Here is a 20,291-nt window from a genome sequence, read left to right as displayed (position 1 = left end):
GTCTAGACATGAGTACTGCCTATCATCCACAAACTGATGGGCAGAGCGAAAGGACGATACAAACGCTTGAAGACATGCTACGAGCATGTGTTATTGATTTCAGAAACAGTTGGGATCGACATCTACCGTTAGCAGAATTTTCCTACAACAACAGCTACCATTCAAGCATTGAGATGGCGCCGTTTGAAGCACTTTATGGTAGAAAGTGCAGGTCTCCGATTTGTTGGAGTGAAGTGGGGGATAGACAGATTACGGGTCCGGAGATTATACAAGAAACTACCGAGAAGATCATCCAAATTCAACAACGGTTGAAAACCGCCCAAAGTCGACAAAAGAGCTACGCTGACATTAAAAGAAAAGATATAGAATTTGAAATTGGAGAGATGGTCATGCTTAAAGTTGCACCTTGGAAAGGCGTTGTTCAATTTGGTAAACGAGGAAAATTAAATCCAAGGTATATTGGACCATTCAAGATTATTGATCGTGTCGGACCAGTAGCTTACCGACTTGAGTTACCTCAACAACTCGCGGCTGTACATAACACTTTCCACGTCTCGAATTTGAAGAAATGTTTTGCTAAAGAAGATCTCACTATTCCGTTAGATGAAATCCAAATCAACGAAAAACTCCAATTCATCGAAGAACCCGTCGAAATAATGGATCGTGAGGTTAAAAGACTTAAGCAAAACAAGATACCAATTGTTAAGGTTCGATGGAATGCTCGTAGAGGACCCGAGTTCACCTGGGAGCGTGAAGATCAGATGAAGAAGAAATACCCACATCTATTTCCAGAAGATTCGTCAACACCTTCAACAGCTTAAAATTTCGGGACGAAATTTATTTAACGGGTAGGTACTGTAGTGACCCGAACTTTTCCATGTTTATATATATTAATTGAGATTGATATTTACATGATTAAATGTTTCCAACATGTTAAGCAATCAAACTTGTTAAGACTTGATTAATTGAAATATGTTTCATATAGACAATTGACCACCCAAGTTGACCGGTGATTCACGAACGTTAAAACTTGTAAAAAATATATGATGACATATATATGGATATATATATATATATATATATATATATAGTTAACATGATAATATGATAAGTAAACAAATCATTAAGTATATTAACAATGAACTACATATGTAAAAACAAGACTACTAACTTAATGATTTTTAAACGAGACATATATGTAACGATTATCGTTGTAAAGACATTTAATGTATATATATCATATTAAGAGATATTCATACATGATAATATCATGATAATATAATAATTTAAAATCTTATTTGATATTATAAACATTGGGTTAACAACATTTAACAAGATCGTTAACCTAAAGGTTTCAAAACAACACTTACATGTAACGACTAACGATGACTTAACGACTCAGTTAAAATGTATATACATGTAGTGTTTTAGTATGTATTTATACACTTTTGAAAGACTTCAATACACTTATCAAAATACTTCTACTTAACAAAAATACTTACAATTACATCCTCGTTCAGTTTCATCAACAATTCTACTCGTATGCACCCGTATTCGTACTCGTACAATACACAGCTTTTAGATGTATGTACTATTGGTATATACACTCCAATGATTAGCTCTTAGCAGCCCATGTGAGTCACCTAACACATGTGGGAACTATCATTTGGCAACTAGCATGAAATATCTCATAAAATTACAAAAATATGAGTAATCATTCATGACTTATTTACATGAAAACAAAATTACATATCCTTTATATCTAATCCATACACCAACGACCAAAAATGCCTACAAACACTTTAATTCTTCAATTTTATTCATCTAATTGATCTCTCTCAAGTTCTATCTTCAAGTTCTAAGTGTTCTTCATAAATTCTACAAGTTCTAGTTACATAAAATCAAGAATACTTTCAAGTTTGCTAGCTCACTTCCAATCTTGTAAGGTGATCATCCAACCTCAAGAAATCTTTGTTTCTTACTGTAGGTTATCATTCTAATACAAGGTAATAATCATATTCAAACTTTGGTTCAATTTCTATAATTATAACAATCTTATTTCAAGTGATGATCTTACTTGAACTTGTTTTCGTTTCATGATTCTGCTTCAAGAACTTCAAGCCATTCAAGGATCCGTTGAAGCTAGATCCATTTTTCTCTTTTCCAGTAGATTTATCTAAGGAACTTAAGGTAGTAATGATGTTCATAACATCATTCGATTCATACATATAAAGCTATCTTATTCGAAGGTTTAAACTTGTAATCACTAGAACATAGTTTAATTAATTCTAAACTTATTCGCAAACAAAAGTTAATCCTTCTAACTTGACTTTTAAAATCAACTAAACATATGTTCTATATCTATATGATATGCTAACTTAATGATTTAAAACCTGGAAACACGAAAAACACCGTAAAACCGGATTTACGCCGTCGTAGTAACACCGCGGGCTGTTTTGGGTTAGTTAATTAAAAACTATGATAAACTTTGATTTAAAAGTTGTTATTCTGAGAAAATGGTTTTTATTATGAACATGAAACTATATCCAAAAATTATGGTTAAACTCAAAGTGGAAGTATGTTTTCTAAAATGGTCATCTAGACGTCGTTCTTTCGACTGAAATGACTACCTTTACAAAAACGACTTGTAACTTATTTTTCCGACTATAAAACTATAATTTTTCTGTTTATATTCATAAAATAGAGTTCAATATGAAACCATAGCAATTTGATTCACTCAAAACGGATTTAAAATGAAGAAGTTATGGGTAAAACAAGATTGGATAATTTTTCTCATTTTAGCTACGTAAAAATTGGTAACAAATCTATTCTAACCATAACTTAATCAACTTGTATTGTATATTATGTAATCTTGAGATACCATAGACACGTATACAATGTTTCGACCTATCATGTCGACACATCTATATATATTTCGGAACAACCATAGACACTCTATATGTGAATGTTGGAGTTAGCTATACAGGGTTGAGGTTGATTCCAAAATATATATAGTTTGAGTTGTGATCAATACTGAGATACGTATACACTGGGTCGTGGATTGATTCAAGATAATATTTATCGATTTATTTCTGTACATCTAACTGTGGACAACTAGTTGTAGGTTACTAACGAGGACAGCTGACTTAATAAACTTAAAACATCAAAATATATTAAAAGTGTTGTAAATATATTTTGAACACACTTTGATATATATGTATATATTGTTATAGGTTCGTGAATCAACCAGTGGCCAAGTCTTACTTCCCGACGAAGTAAAAATCTGTGAAAGTGAGTTATAGTCCCACTTTTAAAATCTAATATTTTTGGGATGAGAATACATGCAGGTTTTATAAATGATTTACAAAATAGACACAAGTACGTGAAACTACATTCTATGGTTGAATTATCAAAATCGAATATGCCCCTTTTTATTAAGTCTGGTAATCTAAGAATTAGGGAACAGACACCCTAATTGACGCGAATCCTAAAGATAGATCTATTGGGCCTAACAAACCCCATCTAAAGTACCGGATGCTTTAGTACTTCGAAATTTATATCATATTCGAAGGGTGTCCCGGAATGATGGGGATATTCTTATATATGCATCTTGTTAATGTCGGTTACCAGGTGTTCACCATATGAATGATTTTTATCTCTATGTATGGGAAGTGTATTGAAATATGAAATCTTGTGGTCTATTATTATGATTTTATATATATAGGTTAAACCTATAACTCACCAACATTTTTGTTGACGTTTTAAGCATGTTTATTCTCAGGTGATTATTAAGAGCTTCCGCTGTCGCATACTTAAATAAGGACGAGATTTGGAGTCCATGCTTGTATGATATTGTGTAAAAACTGCATTCAAGAAACTTATTTTATTGTAACATATTTGTATTGTAAACCATTATGTAATGGTCGTGTGTAAACAGAATATTTTAGATTATCATTATTTGATAATCTACGTAAAGCTTTTTAAACCTTTATTGATGAAATAAAGGTTATGGTTTGTTTTAAAATGAATGCAGTCTTTGAAAAACGTCTCATATAGAGGTCAAAACCTCGCAACGAAATCAATTAATATGGAACGTTTTTAATCAATAAGAACGGGACATTTCAGTTTACAGGTGAGCGAGAGGTCTCGGGTTCGAGCCCAGTTCGGGGCGTTTTCTTTTTAAAAGGACTTTTGAGGTAGTTTTTCTTATTATTATTATTATTATTATTATTATTATTATTATTATTATTATTATTATTATTATTATTATTATTATTATTATTATTATTATTATTATTATTATTATTATTGTTATAATTAGTATTATCATTGTCATTAACATTATCACCACTACAATCATTATTAAAGTTATTAATCTTAATACTAACATTATTATTTGTTGATTTTTATTACTAAAACTAAAATATTTTTCTAATATATTAACATTAATAAGTTATTTTTTTATATTAAGTACTTATTTCAATTACTAAAAATAAATATATTTAAGTTATGATGAATTATTATCATTATTATTATCATTTTAAATATTATTATCATTATTATGATTAGAATTATTATTATTATTATTATTATTTTGAAAACAATACAAATTATTATTATTATCATTGTTATTAGTATTAGTATCATGTTATATTTATAAGTATTATTATTAATGTTATCATTATTATTACTAATATGACTATCTTTATTAGTATTATTATTATTAAAAATTATTATCATTATTATCATTTTTACAAAAATTATTATTTTTGCTATCATTAACAATATATTATTATTATTATTATTATTATTATTATTATTATTATTATTATTATTATTTTTATTACCAGTATCATTATGAATATTACCATTATCATTATGAATATTATTATTATTATTATTACAAAATAATACAACTCTTTATTCATTATCATTATTAATATCATTTTATCAAATATATATAAAAGTATATATATAGAAACATATAACAATCAAAATAATATATATAAATTTATTCGATTACAAGTATATGTGTTAATATATATATTTGATATAGGTTCGTGAATTCGAGGTTAACTCTGTACTTGTTCAGTGCCATCCTATGCATATTTACTACAAACTATCGTATCGTATCGTGAGTTTCATTTGCTCCCTTTTATCTATATTTTTGGGCTGAGAATACATGTACTATTTTTATAACTGATAGACACAATTACAAATTATTATGCGACCAACATGAGTACTTTTATTGTGTTCATTTAAAACATGCAAAACCCTGCTTTGTAATATCATTAATTACTAGATAATGAAGAGGCAAACGGAATTATTATAAATAGCGCTATTGCGAGTAACGTCCCGCACTGTTGACCTCAGGTCAATTGGTGGTATAATAATGATCTCGACAATTACATATGTATTGTTACTGTGATAACCCGGAAATTTCTGACCAAATTTTAACTTAATCTTTATATTATTTCGACACGATAAGCAAAGTCTGTAATGTTGAGTCTCAAAAAGTTTTGGAACTATATTCATGTAATCAAGTACCCTTTGACTATGCTCGACGATTCACGAACATTTATGTGTATATAGATATGTATATATAATATATAGTTATATTAATTGAAAATGTTAACAAAGTATTAGATGTATAATACTTTACATGAACGTATTTGTTTCAATATATGTTTAATATATTTATCGACGGAATTAAAAGATAATATCAAATTATTGAATTATCAGATACATTGTGATATGATTACGGGTCTATGTTATGAGGTCCACTGTGATTTAAGAAATCTATTCTTTTTGATAACATTCAAAAATGGTAAAGTGATTTATAAGTAAGAACAAATATGTCAATTAACGAAAACTAGACAAGGGTTAGTAGAGATTCCTGTTTAATTTCCAATTCATGTTTTATAATTTTTTCCTCATGACTTTGATAAGATAACTATGTTAACTTTCATTTTATTTAATATGAAAGTGAGAACGTGGAGTGTAAATAACTTAGATGTTGAATATTGACAAGTTAAATAACTTGACATTTTTCATTAAGATGATTTCATACGTTTATTTAACCTTTGGACTTTATCTCATGCTTCACCAACAGACTATAATTTAAAAACTTGAAACCTATTATGAATATATATAATCTACTTTTCTAAAACGTTTTATGATATAACGATTTCCATTATTTTAACCTTTTAACAAAATGATTCTTAAATATATTTAGTTTTGGAAAACAAAATTATCATATTTATTTGATTTAGTTTCAGACGTACAAAAACGTTTTCAGTTTAAAAAGAACTTATTTATTATTAAAACGTATATAACTTTTATACATATCTAGAACCACTTTTAACAACTCATTACTTAACCAGTATGATAAAGATAACGGTATTTATATTTTATTTTATTAAATATATATATAACGAATTAAATTAATATTATATATATTTATACGCGTATTATACGTACATAGTTTTATACTTTTACTTTACCTTTACTTTACTTTTACTTTACTTTAACTTTAATAATTCACTTTAATAATTCATACTTTAATAATTCATACTTTAATAATTCACTTTAATAATTCATACTGTAATAATTCACTTTAATAATTTATACTTTAATAATTCACTTTAATAATTCATACTTTAATAATTCACTTTAATAATTCATAATTTAATAATTCACTTTAATAATTTAAAAACCTATTATAAATAAAATTCAATAGTTTTTATTATTTCATAGAAACTTGAAAATATATTACTCTAAACTCTCTCAATCGATGTACATATATATATATATATATATATATATATATATATATATATATATATATATATATATATATATATATATATATATATATATATATATACTCTGAATTATTTCAAGATATTATTAGTATACATAAAATACTACGACGAGGTTCTGCTCGCATGTTTTCAAAATGGGTTTTGCGAGCGCGATATGGCTAAGAAAATTATGGGTTATAGCTATGGAGGTTATGGATAATGTTCGGGAGTATGCTCATGAGGTCAAACTAGTGTTTATCATCTCAGTTGCGTCTACATACTTTCCTGTAATATTGAATCACAATATTCATACGTGAGCGCTCATAACTTAACTTTTGTATATTAGTAATGTATCCCTGACTAGTGCTCGAGTATATATAATTATGGATGCTTGTATGTTTAATTTTGTCATTAAATAGTTCATGATAGATCATGAGTTTAATACACATACTACTGAGATAAGGTATATGATATGCATGTCATTGGAAAGCTGGCGAAAAATCAATAACTTTTCATTTAGATATCGAATAGTTTCGATGAACGGATTAAAAGATGTAGTCAATTGAATTATCTATAATTTTAAGTATTATTGTTAAAACAATTATTATTATTACTATCGTCGTTATTATCATCGTTATTATTATTATCTAAATAATTATTATTATTATTATCATTATCATTATTAGTATAAATATTATCATTAAAAATTGTTATTTTAATTACTATCGTTATTATCATTAAAAGTTATTGTTAATATTATTGATAATATTAATATTATTATTAGTATTATCATTAATATTTATTATTACTAGTATCATTATCAATTAAAACTAATATTAGTATCATCTAATTATTATGACTAATATTATTATCAATATTATAAATGCGATTTAAAAGAGGACTAAAAGCTATTAAACAAATCGATTAGGAAATAACGAATATAAGTATCATGATGAAATAAAATATTGTATGATATTGATTTAAGAGAAAAATATCCTTTTTCATTATTTTTATCATTATTATTATTATTAAAAGTATCATTTATATTAAAACTATCATTTTTATTAAAATTATCATTTTTAATAGAAATGTCATTGTTATTATAAAATATCATTTTTATTATCATTTTAGTATATTAAAAATTATCATTTTGAATAGAATTATTACTATTATATAAGATATTATTATTATTACGGTTAATATTAAAAAGTATCGTTATAATTATCGTTATTAGAATTATCATTTTATCATAATTAATATCATCATTTGTAAATATAAATATTGTTATTATTATTAGTAGAATAATAATAATAATTATTATTATTACAAAATAATACAACTGTTACTTATTATTATTATTATCAATATTATTTTATCAAACAAATATGTGATACAAAGATATTTTTTACCACACGTAATATAATTACATTAATAATACATACCACCATGTTTTTATAATATTGAGTGAACTGTATAAATTTTATTACTTAAAAAATATAAAAGTATATTTTTATATATAAATTTTAATATAAATTTTTATTTATTAATAAATGACTTGTATTATTATTTACTCTCATAAAATTTGATAAATATATTTAATTATATATAACAACTATATTTAAGCTATATAATAAACACGTATGAATTTTTAGAAGTCATTTTGAGTCAAATTGATTTTTGTTGACTTTTGCATGATAATCTCGAGCATTAGGATTGTGATACACTACGACTTGACCTGAATTTGTTAGACAGATATTGACCAATATATAAATATATATACTTAATATAGGTTCATGAATCCAAGGTCAATCTTGCACTTGTTCAATGACGTCATATGTATTTTTACTACGAAATACAGTATAGTGAGTTTCATTTGCTCCTTTTTTAAATGCTTTTGCAATATACATTTTTGGGACTGAGAATACATGCACATTTATAAATTTTTGATGAAATAGACACAAGTAATCGAAACTACATTCTATGGTTGAATTGTTATACCGGATATCGCCCTTGTTGAACTTGGTAGCCGAAGAATTGGTGTTTATTATAATTGCCACCAATTGATGCGAATCCTAAAGATAGATCTATGGGCTTTGACACGCCCCAGTCAGAGAATTTGAACTGCTTTAGTACTTCAATGTTTATATGTTTGGGGATATTCTAGATGCATTTTGTTAATGTCGGTTACCAGGTGTTCAATTCATATGAATGAATTTTAAACACTTACGAGTGTATGATTATTGTATAAATGAAATCTTGTGGTCTATTAAAATTATGGAAATGATTGATTATGATAAACTAATGAACTCACCAACCTTTTGGTTGACACTTGAAAGCATGTTTATTCTCAGGTATTAAAGAAATCTTCCGCTGTGCATTTGCTCATTTTAAAGATATTACTTAGAGTCATTAATGGCATATTTCAAAAGACGTTGCATTCGAGTCGCTGAATTCATCAAGATTAATATTAAGTCATTTATAGTTTGGATATATTATGAAAGGGTATGCTTCCCTGTCAACTTTCGACGAAATGAAAGTTTGTCTTTTAAAAATGAATGCAATGTTTGTAAAATGTATCATATAGAAGTCAAATGCCTCGCAATGAAATCAACTATTGTGAATCGTTTATAATCGATATGAACGGGTCCTTTCAGTTACGGGGTAAAATCATTTAGTTTTGATATTATACGCTCATGGCATACTTTTGATATACATGATATATCGTCTTTTATTATATTAAATCTTGTGATTTATTACTGAAATCATTGTTTATGATAAACCTATGAACTCACTCAACCTCGTATTGACTTTTTAAGCATGTTTATTCTCAGGTACTTAAATATTGTTTTCGCTGTATATCTGCTGCTTTGATGATGATTTCTTGCCATGCTTGGAGTCTTCAAGCATTACTTATAGATTCATTTAAAAACATTTAATGCTTTAAATACAATGTAATCTATTTATCTTCCGCTGCAAAACTCAATTAAACGTCTCATATAGAGTCGTTCTCGTTATACAATTGCTTGATTTGATATAATTAGTCACAAATACCTCCGGCCCTATTTGGGGGTGTGACATATAATGTTAAATCTGGATTATTTTGTGTATTTAACAATGTGTTGCTAGTACTTCTGCGATAATAATATGTAACACTACCATATCGATATTTAAAAATTAGTGACTATACTAGCCGTATAGTTGTTTGGGGTAACAACATGTGTCCATTACACCTATGACAACATCTGAAGCTGCATTTGAACTCGAAAACATTGTATGCAGCACTTGTTGGTCTAATATTGGTTTCTACTAGATTTAGTAATTTAGAAAATCCCATTAACGTGTTGTGTGAAGTTGCAAGATGGTATCCGGAAAGACCAAAAGTGCCCCTGGTTTTAGTGCAATATCTTCTGCTTTTTTTCTGTTAAATGAGCTGCAAATCCTAAGAAGCTGTTTTGGTAGTTGTGCACACTTGCATTTCTTTCGGTAAAGTATGTTACTCTTAAATACTACCATAATTGCAAAAGCATAAATAGATGATCTTCACATTGATCTTCACGATGTTCGAAATCATCTTCACTTTGTTGTGATATCATCATCGTAAAACTGAATCGATGCAGATGTTGTAGGTTTAAGAGGGAGGTTTCAATATGCAAAAGATTACTGAATCAACGGTGGAACGAGAAAAAGACAAGGCGAATGTTAATGAAGGTGATGGTCACAATATAGATAATGTTGAAGAGATGGTAGGTATTGATGCTGAGAATGAGAGTGGGGACAACATGGTTGAAAATTTTGATAATGATGGTGACGAGGAGACACTGAAACAGTAGAAAGAAATTGCAATCTTGAAAGGCAGTTATAGCGAAAATGTTTAAGAAATTATAGTTTTTGATGTTAGGATCGATAGTGGGGATGTTAAGGTAGAAACTATTGATAAGGCTGGTGATGAGAAGGAAATGAGGAGCGGATGGAAGAGACAATGCTTTTGGAAGACATTGATGAGAAGGAAATTATAGGTTGTGATATTAAGAATGATGGTAAAGATGTTAAGGTCGAAAACATTAATAATGATGGCGGTGAAAATCTTGAAGCAATATCTGAAGAATGCATTGTAAAAGTTGTAAAGGAAGAAGAAATGGTTGAAAGCGACAAAATAACTGATGAGGAATCATCATTGGATGCAAAAAACGGAGGCTGAGAAATCGTTAGATATTGAAACGGAGACTAAGAAAATGTTGGCTGTTGAAAAGCAGTGTGAAAAATCGGTATACGACGGGTGATTTTATGTAGGGATAGTAACTGAATCCTTTACATATTATGGATATACATTATAGAAGCAAATGACTAAATTGCCCATCATACGGACTAAGTTAACAGAAGTTAAGGATTGGACTATTGAAGAGCTTTTTATAAACCACGGGGACTAACAGCATAGTTTTAGAAAAGATAGGGACGAACAGTAAAATATTATGTAAACACAGGGACCAATAGTATAATGAACCCTTTTATTATTATATATTTAGTTATTATAATAATTTTTTATTTTTATTATTTATAGATTTTTGAGTTTTTTAAATAATTTTTTAAGAAGGTATGTACATATGTAATATTATATTATATTAATTTGTTTAGAATTATAAAATAAAAAAATGGTTTTATTTATCATTTTTACAACTTCACTTGAGCTCGAATTTAGTAACCTGCAACTTTCAAAAATTTGAGTCTCAGACAGCGACGTCAGAAACTTGATGTGCTATCAGTCATCGGTTTTTTTTCAACAGACGTGTGGAAGCTTTTACTTGTAACGATCGGTCGTGTTTGTATCTCTATGGTCTTTCAGCTTTCAGAAAGGATTACCTGTTGTCTGGGGCAAAAGAGGTATTGATTATTTATAAGTGCAGATGCCTAAATTTGTACCAACTTTTATTTAACAAGTAGATAGAGTATGTTGATGGGTTTGTGTTCTAACTAATGACACGCGTACTCCTGTGCTAGGCACTCGTGCGTGTCACTTGCTTGGTGCACACTCATTTTGTTCGTTCCATAGGTGAATATGAGCGTACAACGCGACTTTTCTTGGTGCGCACGAAAGCAATCTTATCTTTAGAATACGATCTTATACTATTCTATTCCTATATATTATCCCATTTAATATTGAAAGTAGTTAGCACATCATTACGATCTTATTTACAATATCTAGGGTTAGGGTTTCATTATAAATACAAACCCTAACTTCATTAAACGGGACAGATTATCTTGGGGAAACTCACAATACGTCTATTCTCAAGATACAGATTATACCACAGCAACATGTATGTTACACGAACATAAACCCTAACAGCTACTTAACAACCATTATTACAATTAAACCAATAATGGTGGCATCGATTTAGCCACCCTTCTGTGGATCATCATCTCTATAAGGGACATTCATGGTAAACCGGACCAGAGAGTTAAAACCACAATGTCCTTAAATCTTTCACCAATTGCAATCAACATGTGTCTGGTCAAAGCATCAGATACATGGATATATATCGTTATCAAATTTTTATTATGGTAAACACTATGGCCCTCTTTAATTGGTCTAGTTCTAATTAAATATGTCACTGACACCTTAGGCCAAGGGTGATTCTAGGTGTAGGTAAACTAACATGTCCTTAAAACCTAACCCTCTAACATAGAATACAGGCGACCTTTAATTACAATTAAGCTATCCGAATAAGACGGTGACCCATTTAATATTAAAGTTTTTCTTAAAGAAAGACTTTAATAAACTTCTTAATAATATACATGGATTACTCAAAATATATTTAAAGACTGTGGAAAAAGTCATTTCAGACTTTCGAAAGAAACGAGTGCAATGTTTTGAACTTCTTAGAAAAGCTATGTACGATGACCAAAAATCCTCATTTTCAATCAAACAGTTCATCCCATACCACTACAGTCGACCTTGCATTCTTGTAATTATGTTCATGTGTAATTACTTCAGTCTCACTCGAGATTTTAACAAAGATAATTAACTTGTTTGCAAATAGTTATTTAGTTTATAAATAAATGTTAACCACACACACACACATGGAAATGTGTAACACCCCAGATTTTCAATCAAGAAGAATTTATGGTTATATGTTGGTTCAAGGCCAAAAAGCCTTGTTTGGTGTAATACTGGAAAAATGTACTCTATGTTGTCGGTAAAATTGAATCTAAGACTTGCACGAATTTTGTGAGTTAAGGAATGAGGAACGACGTTCCAGAAGAGAGGAACGACGTTCCAAATGTTGGAACGGCGTTCCAAAACCATGAACGACGTTGTGTAACAAGGAAATGGGTAGAAAGTTGAACAGAACATTTTGGAGCTGTTTGAGGAATGGCATTCCTATATGTAGAACGATGTTTTGGATTTACGTATGGGAGGAACGACTTTCCTGTATCTGGAATGATGTTCCTATGAAAGAATCTGGTTTTTTGGGTTATTTTGTAAGAATAAGAGGGGCACTTTGGTCTTTTTCACATATGGGCGTATTTAAGACTTGAGATCAGATCTGGATCTCATTTCCACCTAAAATCGTATCCTTTCAAACACTCCCAAATAGAGAGAGAGAGAGAGAGAGAGAGTTCTAGTGAGAGAAAGCTTGATTCAAGGAAGAAAAAGCTAGTTCTAGCCAATTGGAGCTTGAATCTTGTTACATCCACTTGTTAGCTATGTTTTGGTGTTGTGATAAGTTCCAATTTCAAGTTCTAGTGCTTAATTTAAGTTGTAGCTAGGGTTTTAGTTATGGGTTTAGCGTAAGACCCATTTCCATGTTAATTTGGGGTTTTGGGGTAAGATTTGTGTACTTAGACTAAAAGACTCATGAACTAGGGTTTGGCGTTGTTGAGTTGGGGTTTGTGAGTCTTAAATGGTTGTTAAATCACTAGCACACTTTGTATTATTGAAATGAGTGTTGTTAGAGTTCATGGGTGACCCAAATACAAGTGTTGACCTTGAAATGGGTCAAATGGGTGTATTATGAACCAACTAGCAAGATGAGGGTTTAATTACTCAAAATTTAGGTTAGTTGGTGTGTTTGGACTAGAATCACTAGTTATTAATGATTTGTTATAGTCTTGACCTAGTGTGGGTGTTAGTAGTGCAATTGGGTCATAATTTCACTATGGGTTATAAATGCACTAGGAGTTATGAGTTGGTAAGTAGTCCAACTTGTTTGTGTGTTAATTGTGGAATGATTGTAATAGGTACATTGCATTGAAGCTTGCGGGACTTTGGTTTTGCTTTCCACCTAAGCGATAAGGTGAGTGGAATAATTATATGTGTATGTATATAGTGTATTTATTTGTGTGCTATGGTATGAACCAAAGAGCCGGTAGTGCCATAAGATGTGCGAATTGGTGCTATGATGTGAATTAAAGAGCCGGTAGCATCATGGCATGTGTGTTGTATTTTGAACTAAAGAGCCGGTAGCACTATAGCATGAGTTGTTAGGTGTGAACCAAAGAGCCGGTAGCACCTTAGCGTGAGTATGACTCATGTTATGATGTGAACCAAAGAGCCGGTAGCACCATGACGCGAGTATAGTTAACCATATTGTGTGTGTGTGGAAATTACATTAGCACTATTCATATTACATGTTATTGGTTATGCTAGCATGTGACGTGTTGAATATTTTAGCTTGTACATTGAGATTGTATGCTAATTAAATTTCTAGCATGTATGCGGAATGTGTGTAAGTATTTGAAGGTAAGTAGATTATATATGTATATGTATAATTGTTACATTCACTAAGCGTTATGCTTACCCTCTCGTTGTTTACTCTTTTAGGTTCAGGTGTTGATAAAGGCAAGGGTAAGCTTGTGGACTAGAGAGCTCTATCTAATGGGATTTTGGAGGATACTTTGGGTGTCGACCTTTGTTGGGTAGTTTAACCCCAAATGCCATGCTCGTGCTTTTTTGGTACTTAAACTCTAGGGTCGATATCACAGTTTGGATTGTACTAAACATTTAATACTCGAAGTATTATACCAAACTTTTTAATGTCGTTAAACGTGTATGGTGGTTGATTATGATTCATAAATGAAATGTGTTGTTGTACTAATCTTATTAATGTTTGAAAAAAAGATTTGTCGGGTTAATGACGGGTTGTGTTGTTTCAAGTGGTATCATAGTATGGTCTAAGAGATTTAGACGACTTTAGATAGGTGCCTAGACTTAGACTTGATTGTGTGTGCATTTTATGCGGGACTTGTAGGATACGGGTCGGACCGGAATTGGTTAGTGCCTTAGCATAGGTGAACTAACTATATGATGATTATATGGTAATTGTGTTTGTAATCGTCGAGCAAGATAGTCATTGTACTAGCGAGTTGATGCGACGTGCTCGTGTAACAATGAATAGCTACCATTTGTACGGGTTCAAATCGAGTCAAACAAGTGATGTACAACGAGCGTTGAGCAAGATGGGACAGTATAGTATGTGTGTGGTGTTCGTGTGATTCATTGTCTAACTTATTTCATTTTATAGCATGAAGACGAGAAAAGGTCATGACAATGGAAGTCAAAGTGATGAGAATAACTTCACGGCTAGAGTAGAAGCCATTTTGGAGAGTCACAACGCGGATTTTCTCGCGAAGGTCAAGATTTCCAAGAATCGGTTGACGAGCAAATAACTGATCTCATAAAGGAACAAATGGGTGCTATCATCCAAGAGGAGTTTGAAAAGAGGTTTCCTAAACCTCAAGGTGTGTATGTGGAAGGTGATGCGGGTGATGGTGGAAGGAGGTACTTTATTTACAAAAACTTCAAGATTTCCCAACCTCCCACATTTGATGGCGAGAGAGACCCACTCAAGAGTACTCGTTGGATCTCCGATATGGAGGGGGATTTCCCCACTAGTGAATGCCCTCTCGATAAGAAGATGAGGTACAGTAGTAGTATGTTGAGGGGTGATGCAAAGCTATGGTAGGATGCAAAAATTCGAGTTTTTGGTGAGGAACAATGTATGAGTTTGACTTGGGATGAGTCCAAGACAGATTTCTTTAGAGAGTACTGAACTCAAGCCGATCTTTCGAGGCTAAGAGATGAGTTTCATGCTTTGAGGCGAGGGTCAATGGATTTGAACACTCTCAAGTCCACTTTCTTATCAAAGACCCAATTTTTCCCGGAGTATGTCGGTAATGATCGCTTGTTGATGGAAGACTTTTATCGAACTTTGAATGACAACTTTTAAGAGAAGATTAGTAGAGGGTCAGTGAAATCTTTTGATGAGTTGTTTGATGTGGCAAAGGTTTTTGAGTCACTTGTTCTGAAAAAGAGTGACTTCACCTTTAGCAAAAGAAAGTTTGAAGCTACAAGTCATTCCAACAAGAAGAGCAAAGGTGCGATCGAGAGCGTCGGTAGTGTGAAGAAAGGTGATTTTGGGGGTTTTAGACCCACGTGTTGTAGTTGTGGACGACAAAGGCACATGGCTCGTGATTGTACAAACCCATCTTCTAACAAAATCACATGTTTTAATTGTCAAAAGGAGGGGCACCGAAAGTCAGAATGTCTAGATTTGCGTGGGGATCAAGTCAAGAAGCTCGAAAAGGTGGCAATTACGGCTAGGGGGAAAATTATTTGATGACTAGTGAGGAGGCCAAGAAGTCCAACGAAGTCGTTTAAGGTACTTTTATGGTTTACTCTAATCCGGCAAGGATTCTATTTGATAGTGGTGCTAATTTGTCATTTGTGTCTCCAAAGTTTCTGTCTAAGCTTAATAAACCACTAGCTAATTTAAGTCATCCGATAGAAGTCGAAATAGGGGGTGGTAAGACGGTGCTAGGGGTTGATGTGTGTAAAAATTGTGATGTCGTGTTTGGTGCAGAAACCTTTAAAATCAATTTTTTTCCGATGACTTTGGGTGAGTTCGATGTTGTTGTTGGCATGGATTGGCTCGATCGTTATGGATCCTATATTGCATGCCATGAGAAGTTTATTCAGATAAAGACCCCAAGTGGGGGAGAGTTAATAATTCATGGTGAGAAACAGAGAAGAATTGTTCCATTATGAACTTATGCACGGGAACGTCGGCTCCTTGGTGGCGGTGGTATGGCTTTTCTTGCATATGTAGTTGATACTCGTGAAGAGCCTACATCCATTCGTAGTATGACGGTGGTGAACGAATTCAAAGATGTGTTTCCGGATGAGTTACCAGGTGTTCTGGTAGAAAGACAAGTTGAATTTCGCATTGAGTTGGTTCTGGGGGCTACCCCCATTGCTAAAACACCTTATCGTTTAGCGCCAATGGAAATGCATGAGTTGTCGAACCAAACCCAAAAATTACTTGAGAAGGATTTTATCCGACCGAGTTCTTCACCATTGGGTGCTCCGGTCTTATTCGTGAAGAAGAAAGATGGTAGTATGAGGATGTGCATCGATTATCGGGAGTTGAACAAAGTAACGATCAAGAATCGTTATCCATTGCCTCGGATAGACGATTTGTTTGACCAACTCTAAGGCGCGACTCATTATTCCAAAATTGACTTACGGTCCGGTTATCACCAAATGCAGGTCCGTGAGGAAGATATTGAGAAAACGACCTTTTGAACTCTTTACGGGCATTTTGAATTTGTAGTAATGCCTTTCGGTCTTACGAATGCGCCCGCAGCATTCATGTATCTTATGAACTGAGTGTTCCAACCTATGTTGGACAAGTTGGTGATTGTGTTCATTGATGACATACTCGTTTACTCTAAGAGTATGAAGGAACATGAACATCATTTACTTGAAGTTTTGAAGAAGTTATGAAAGAAGAAGTTGTATACTAAATTCTCCAAGTGTGAATTTTGGCTAAGGGGGTGCAATTCTTTGGCAATATTATGAATAAAGAAGGTATTCAAGTGGATCCGGGGAAGATAAAAGCGGTAAAGAGTTGGGAAAAATCGACTACTCCAACGGAAATTCGAAGTTTTCTCGGATTGGCTGGTTACTTATGAATTCTTTATCCAAGACTTCTCTAAAATCGGTTTTCCATTAACCAAATTGACGAGGTAGAATGTAAGGTTTAATTGGGAGAACCAGCAAGAAATTGCTTTCCAATTGTTAAAAGAGAAATTATGCCAAGCTCCGGTGTTGGTGTTACTGGAAGGAATTGAAGATATGGTGGTTTATTGTGATGCTTAAATCAATGGGCTCGGGTTTGTTCTAATGCAACGGGGTAAAGTCATCGCTTATGCCTCTAGATAATTGAAGGTAACCGAACGAGATATCCGACTCACGATCTTGAACTGGCGGCGGTGGTTCATGCTTTGAAAATTTGGAGCCACTATTTATATGGTGTCAAGTGTACGATTTATTCGGAGCATAAGAGTTTGAAACATCTCTTTGACCAATGAGAATTGAACAACCATCAACGTCGGTGGATTGATTTGTTGAAAGATTATGATTGTGAGATACTTTACCATCCGGGTAAAGCGAATGTTGTTGCGGATGTGTTGAGTAGAAAGATTCAATATCCCGCAATATGAGTGAAATCGTTGCGCATGATTATTACTAAAAAATTTCCTTGTAAAGCTTGGTGAGATTCAAATTGAAGCTTTTGTTAACAACAAGCATGAAGAACGAATTATGGGGCAAACGGAGTCTATTACATTAGGTCTGCATAGTTTGTTGTCTTTTCAAGGTAGAGTATGGGTGCCTTAAATGGGTGGTTATCGAAAAGTGCTACTTGATGAAGCACATATTTCAAAGTATTCCATTTATCCGGGTATAACAAATATGTACCTTGATGTGAAGAAAGAGTATTGGTAGCCCGGAATGAAGCGTGACGTGGTAAGTATGTTGAACAACATTATGTGTTTGCAAGTTAAGGCCGAGCACCAAAAGTTGTAAGGTATGTTGCAACCTTTAGAAATCCCGAAGTGGAATTGGGAGCACATTACCTTAGATTTCGTTACCAAGTTGCCAAAGACGGCGACAACCCAATTTGATACGATTTGAGTAATAGTTGATCAGTTGACAAAAAGTGCATTGTTTCTTCCCATCCGGAGATGATATCTTCGGAGTTACTATCGAAGTTATTTATCAAGGAGGTGATATCGAGACATGGGGTTCCTATACCTATTGTTTTGAATCGAGATACTCGTTTCACATCTCAATTTTGGAATAAGTTTCATGAAGATATGGGTACACAATTGAAGATGAGCACGACGTATCATCCTCAAATGGATGTTCAAACCAAACATACGAATCAAACATTTGAGGAAATGTTACGGGCTTGTGTTATTTATTTCAGTGGTAGTTGGGATGAACACTTGCCTTTGGTGGAATTCTCATACAACAATAGTTATCAGGCTAGTATCAGGATGCCACCATATGAGATGCTTTATGGGTGTAGGTGCCGAACCTCAGTTTGTTGGGGTGAAGTGGGTCAAAAGGAAGTCGGGAGTACCGATTTGGTGCTAGAAATGAATTGTAAAATAGAAATGATTCGGGCTCGACTTAAGGCGGAACAATATAGATAAAAGTCTTATGCCGATAAACGTAGGCGACCAATTGAGTTTCAAGAAGGTGACATGGTGATGTTTAAAGTTTCCATGTGGATGGGTAAAATTCAGTTTCGGAAGCGGGGAAAGTTAGCTCATAGGTTTATTGGGCCACTCAAAATCTTGACGCGAGGTGGTGAGGTTGCTTACAGATTAGAGTTACCCAAAGAACTTGCTGGAATTCATAACACATTCCATGTTTCCCATCTACATAAGTGTCTTGCGGACAACTCGACGTGGGCGCCATTGGATGAGATTTCCTTAAACAAAAAATTGGAGTACATTGAAGAGCCGATGGAAATCCTTGATGAAAAGGGGAAGATATTGCGAAATAAGGAAGTGAGAACTTATAAGGTTAAATGGCGACATCGTAAGGGTTCAAAGTTTACGTGGGAGCCCGGAGAGTTCGTGTTGGTGTATCTTCCTGCTTGTCATGCGGCTTAGATCGCGAGGATGTGATCCGAATCAAGTGGGGGACAGTTGTAACACCTTAGATTTTCAATCAAGAAGGATTTATGGTTATATGTTGGTTCAAGGCCAAAAAGCCTTGTTTGGTGTAAAACTGGAAAAATGCACTCTATGTCGTCGGTAAAACTGAATCTAAGACTTTCACGGATTTTGTGAGTTAAGGAGTGAGGAACGACGTTTCGGAAGGGAGAAACGACGTTCCAAATGCTGGAACGGTGTTCCAAAACCAAGAACGACATTGTGTAACAAGGAAATGGGTAGAAAGTTGAACAGAACATTTTGGAGCTGTTTAAAGAACGGTGTTCCTATATGTAGAATGACGTTCTGGATTTACGTATGGGAGGAACGACGTTCCTGTATCTGGAATGACTTCCTATTACAGAATCTGGGTTTTTGGGTTATTTTGTAAGAATAAGAGGGGCACTTAGGACTTTTCACACATGGGCGTATTTAAGACTTGAGATCAGATCTGGATCTCATTTCCACCTAAAATCTTATCCTTTT

General features: G+C 32.5%; 1 protein-coding gene across 1 annotated transcript; it reads left to right on the top strand.

Moving 5' to 3' along the window:
• The first annotated feature begins 19,349 nt into the window (after positions 1-19,349).
• LOC139888808 (uncharacterized) lies at positions 19,350-19,763 on the top strand. The gene has a single exon (XM_071871795.1). It carries the CDS (start codon positions 19,350-19,352, stop codon positions 19,761-19,763), a length of 414 nt encoding a protein of 137 aa, XP_071727896.1.
• Positions 19,764-20,291: the final 528 nt, after the last annotated feature.

This window comes from Rutidosis leptorrhynchoides, chromosome 2 (assembly GCF_046630445.1).
Source record: "Rutidosis leptorrhynchoides isolate AG116_Rl617_1_P2 chromosome 2, CSIRO_AGI_Rlap_v1, whole genome shotgun sequence".
NCBI classification, from domain to species: Eukaryota; Viridiplantae; Streptophyta; class Magnoliopsida; order Asterales; family Asteraceae; genus Rutidosis; species Rutidosis leptorrhynchoides.
The sequence above is the reverse complement of the archived record's forward strand: the minus strand, read 5'-3'. Positions and strand labels throughout refer to the sequence as shown.

What these genes read in the sequence shown, in the direction of transcription:
- LOC139888808 (XM_071871795.1), top strand. Translation starts at nt 19,350, where the DNA reads ATGGTGATGTTTAAAGTTTCCATGTGGATGGGTAAAATTCAGTTTCGG.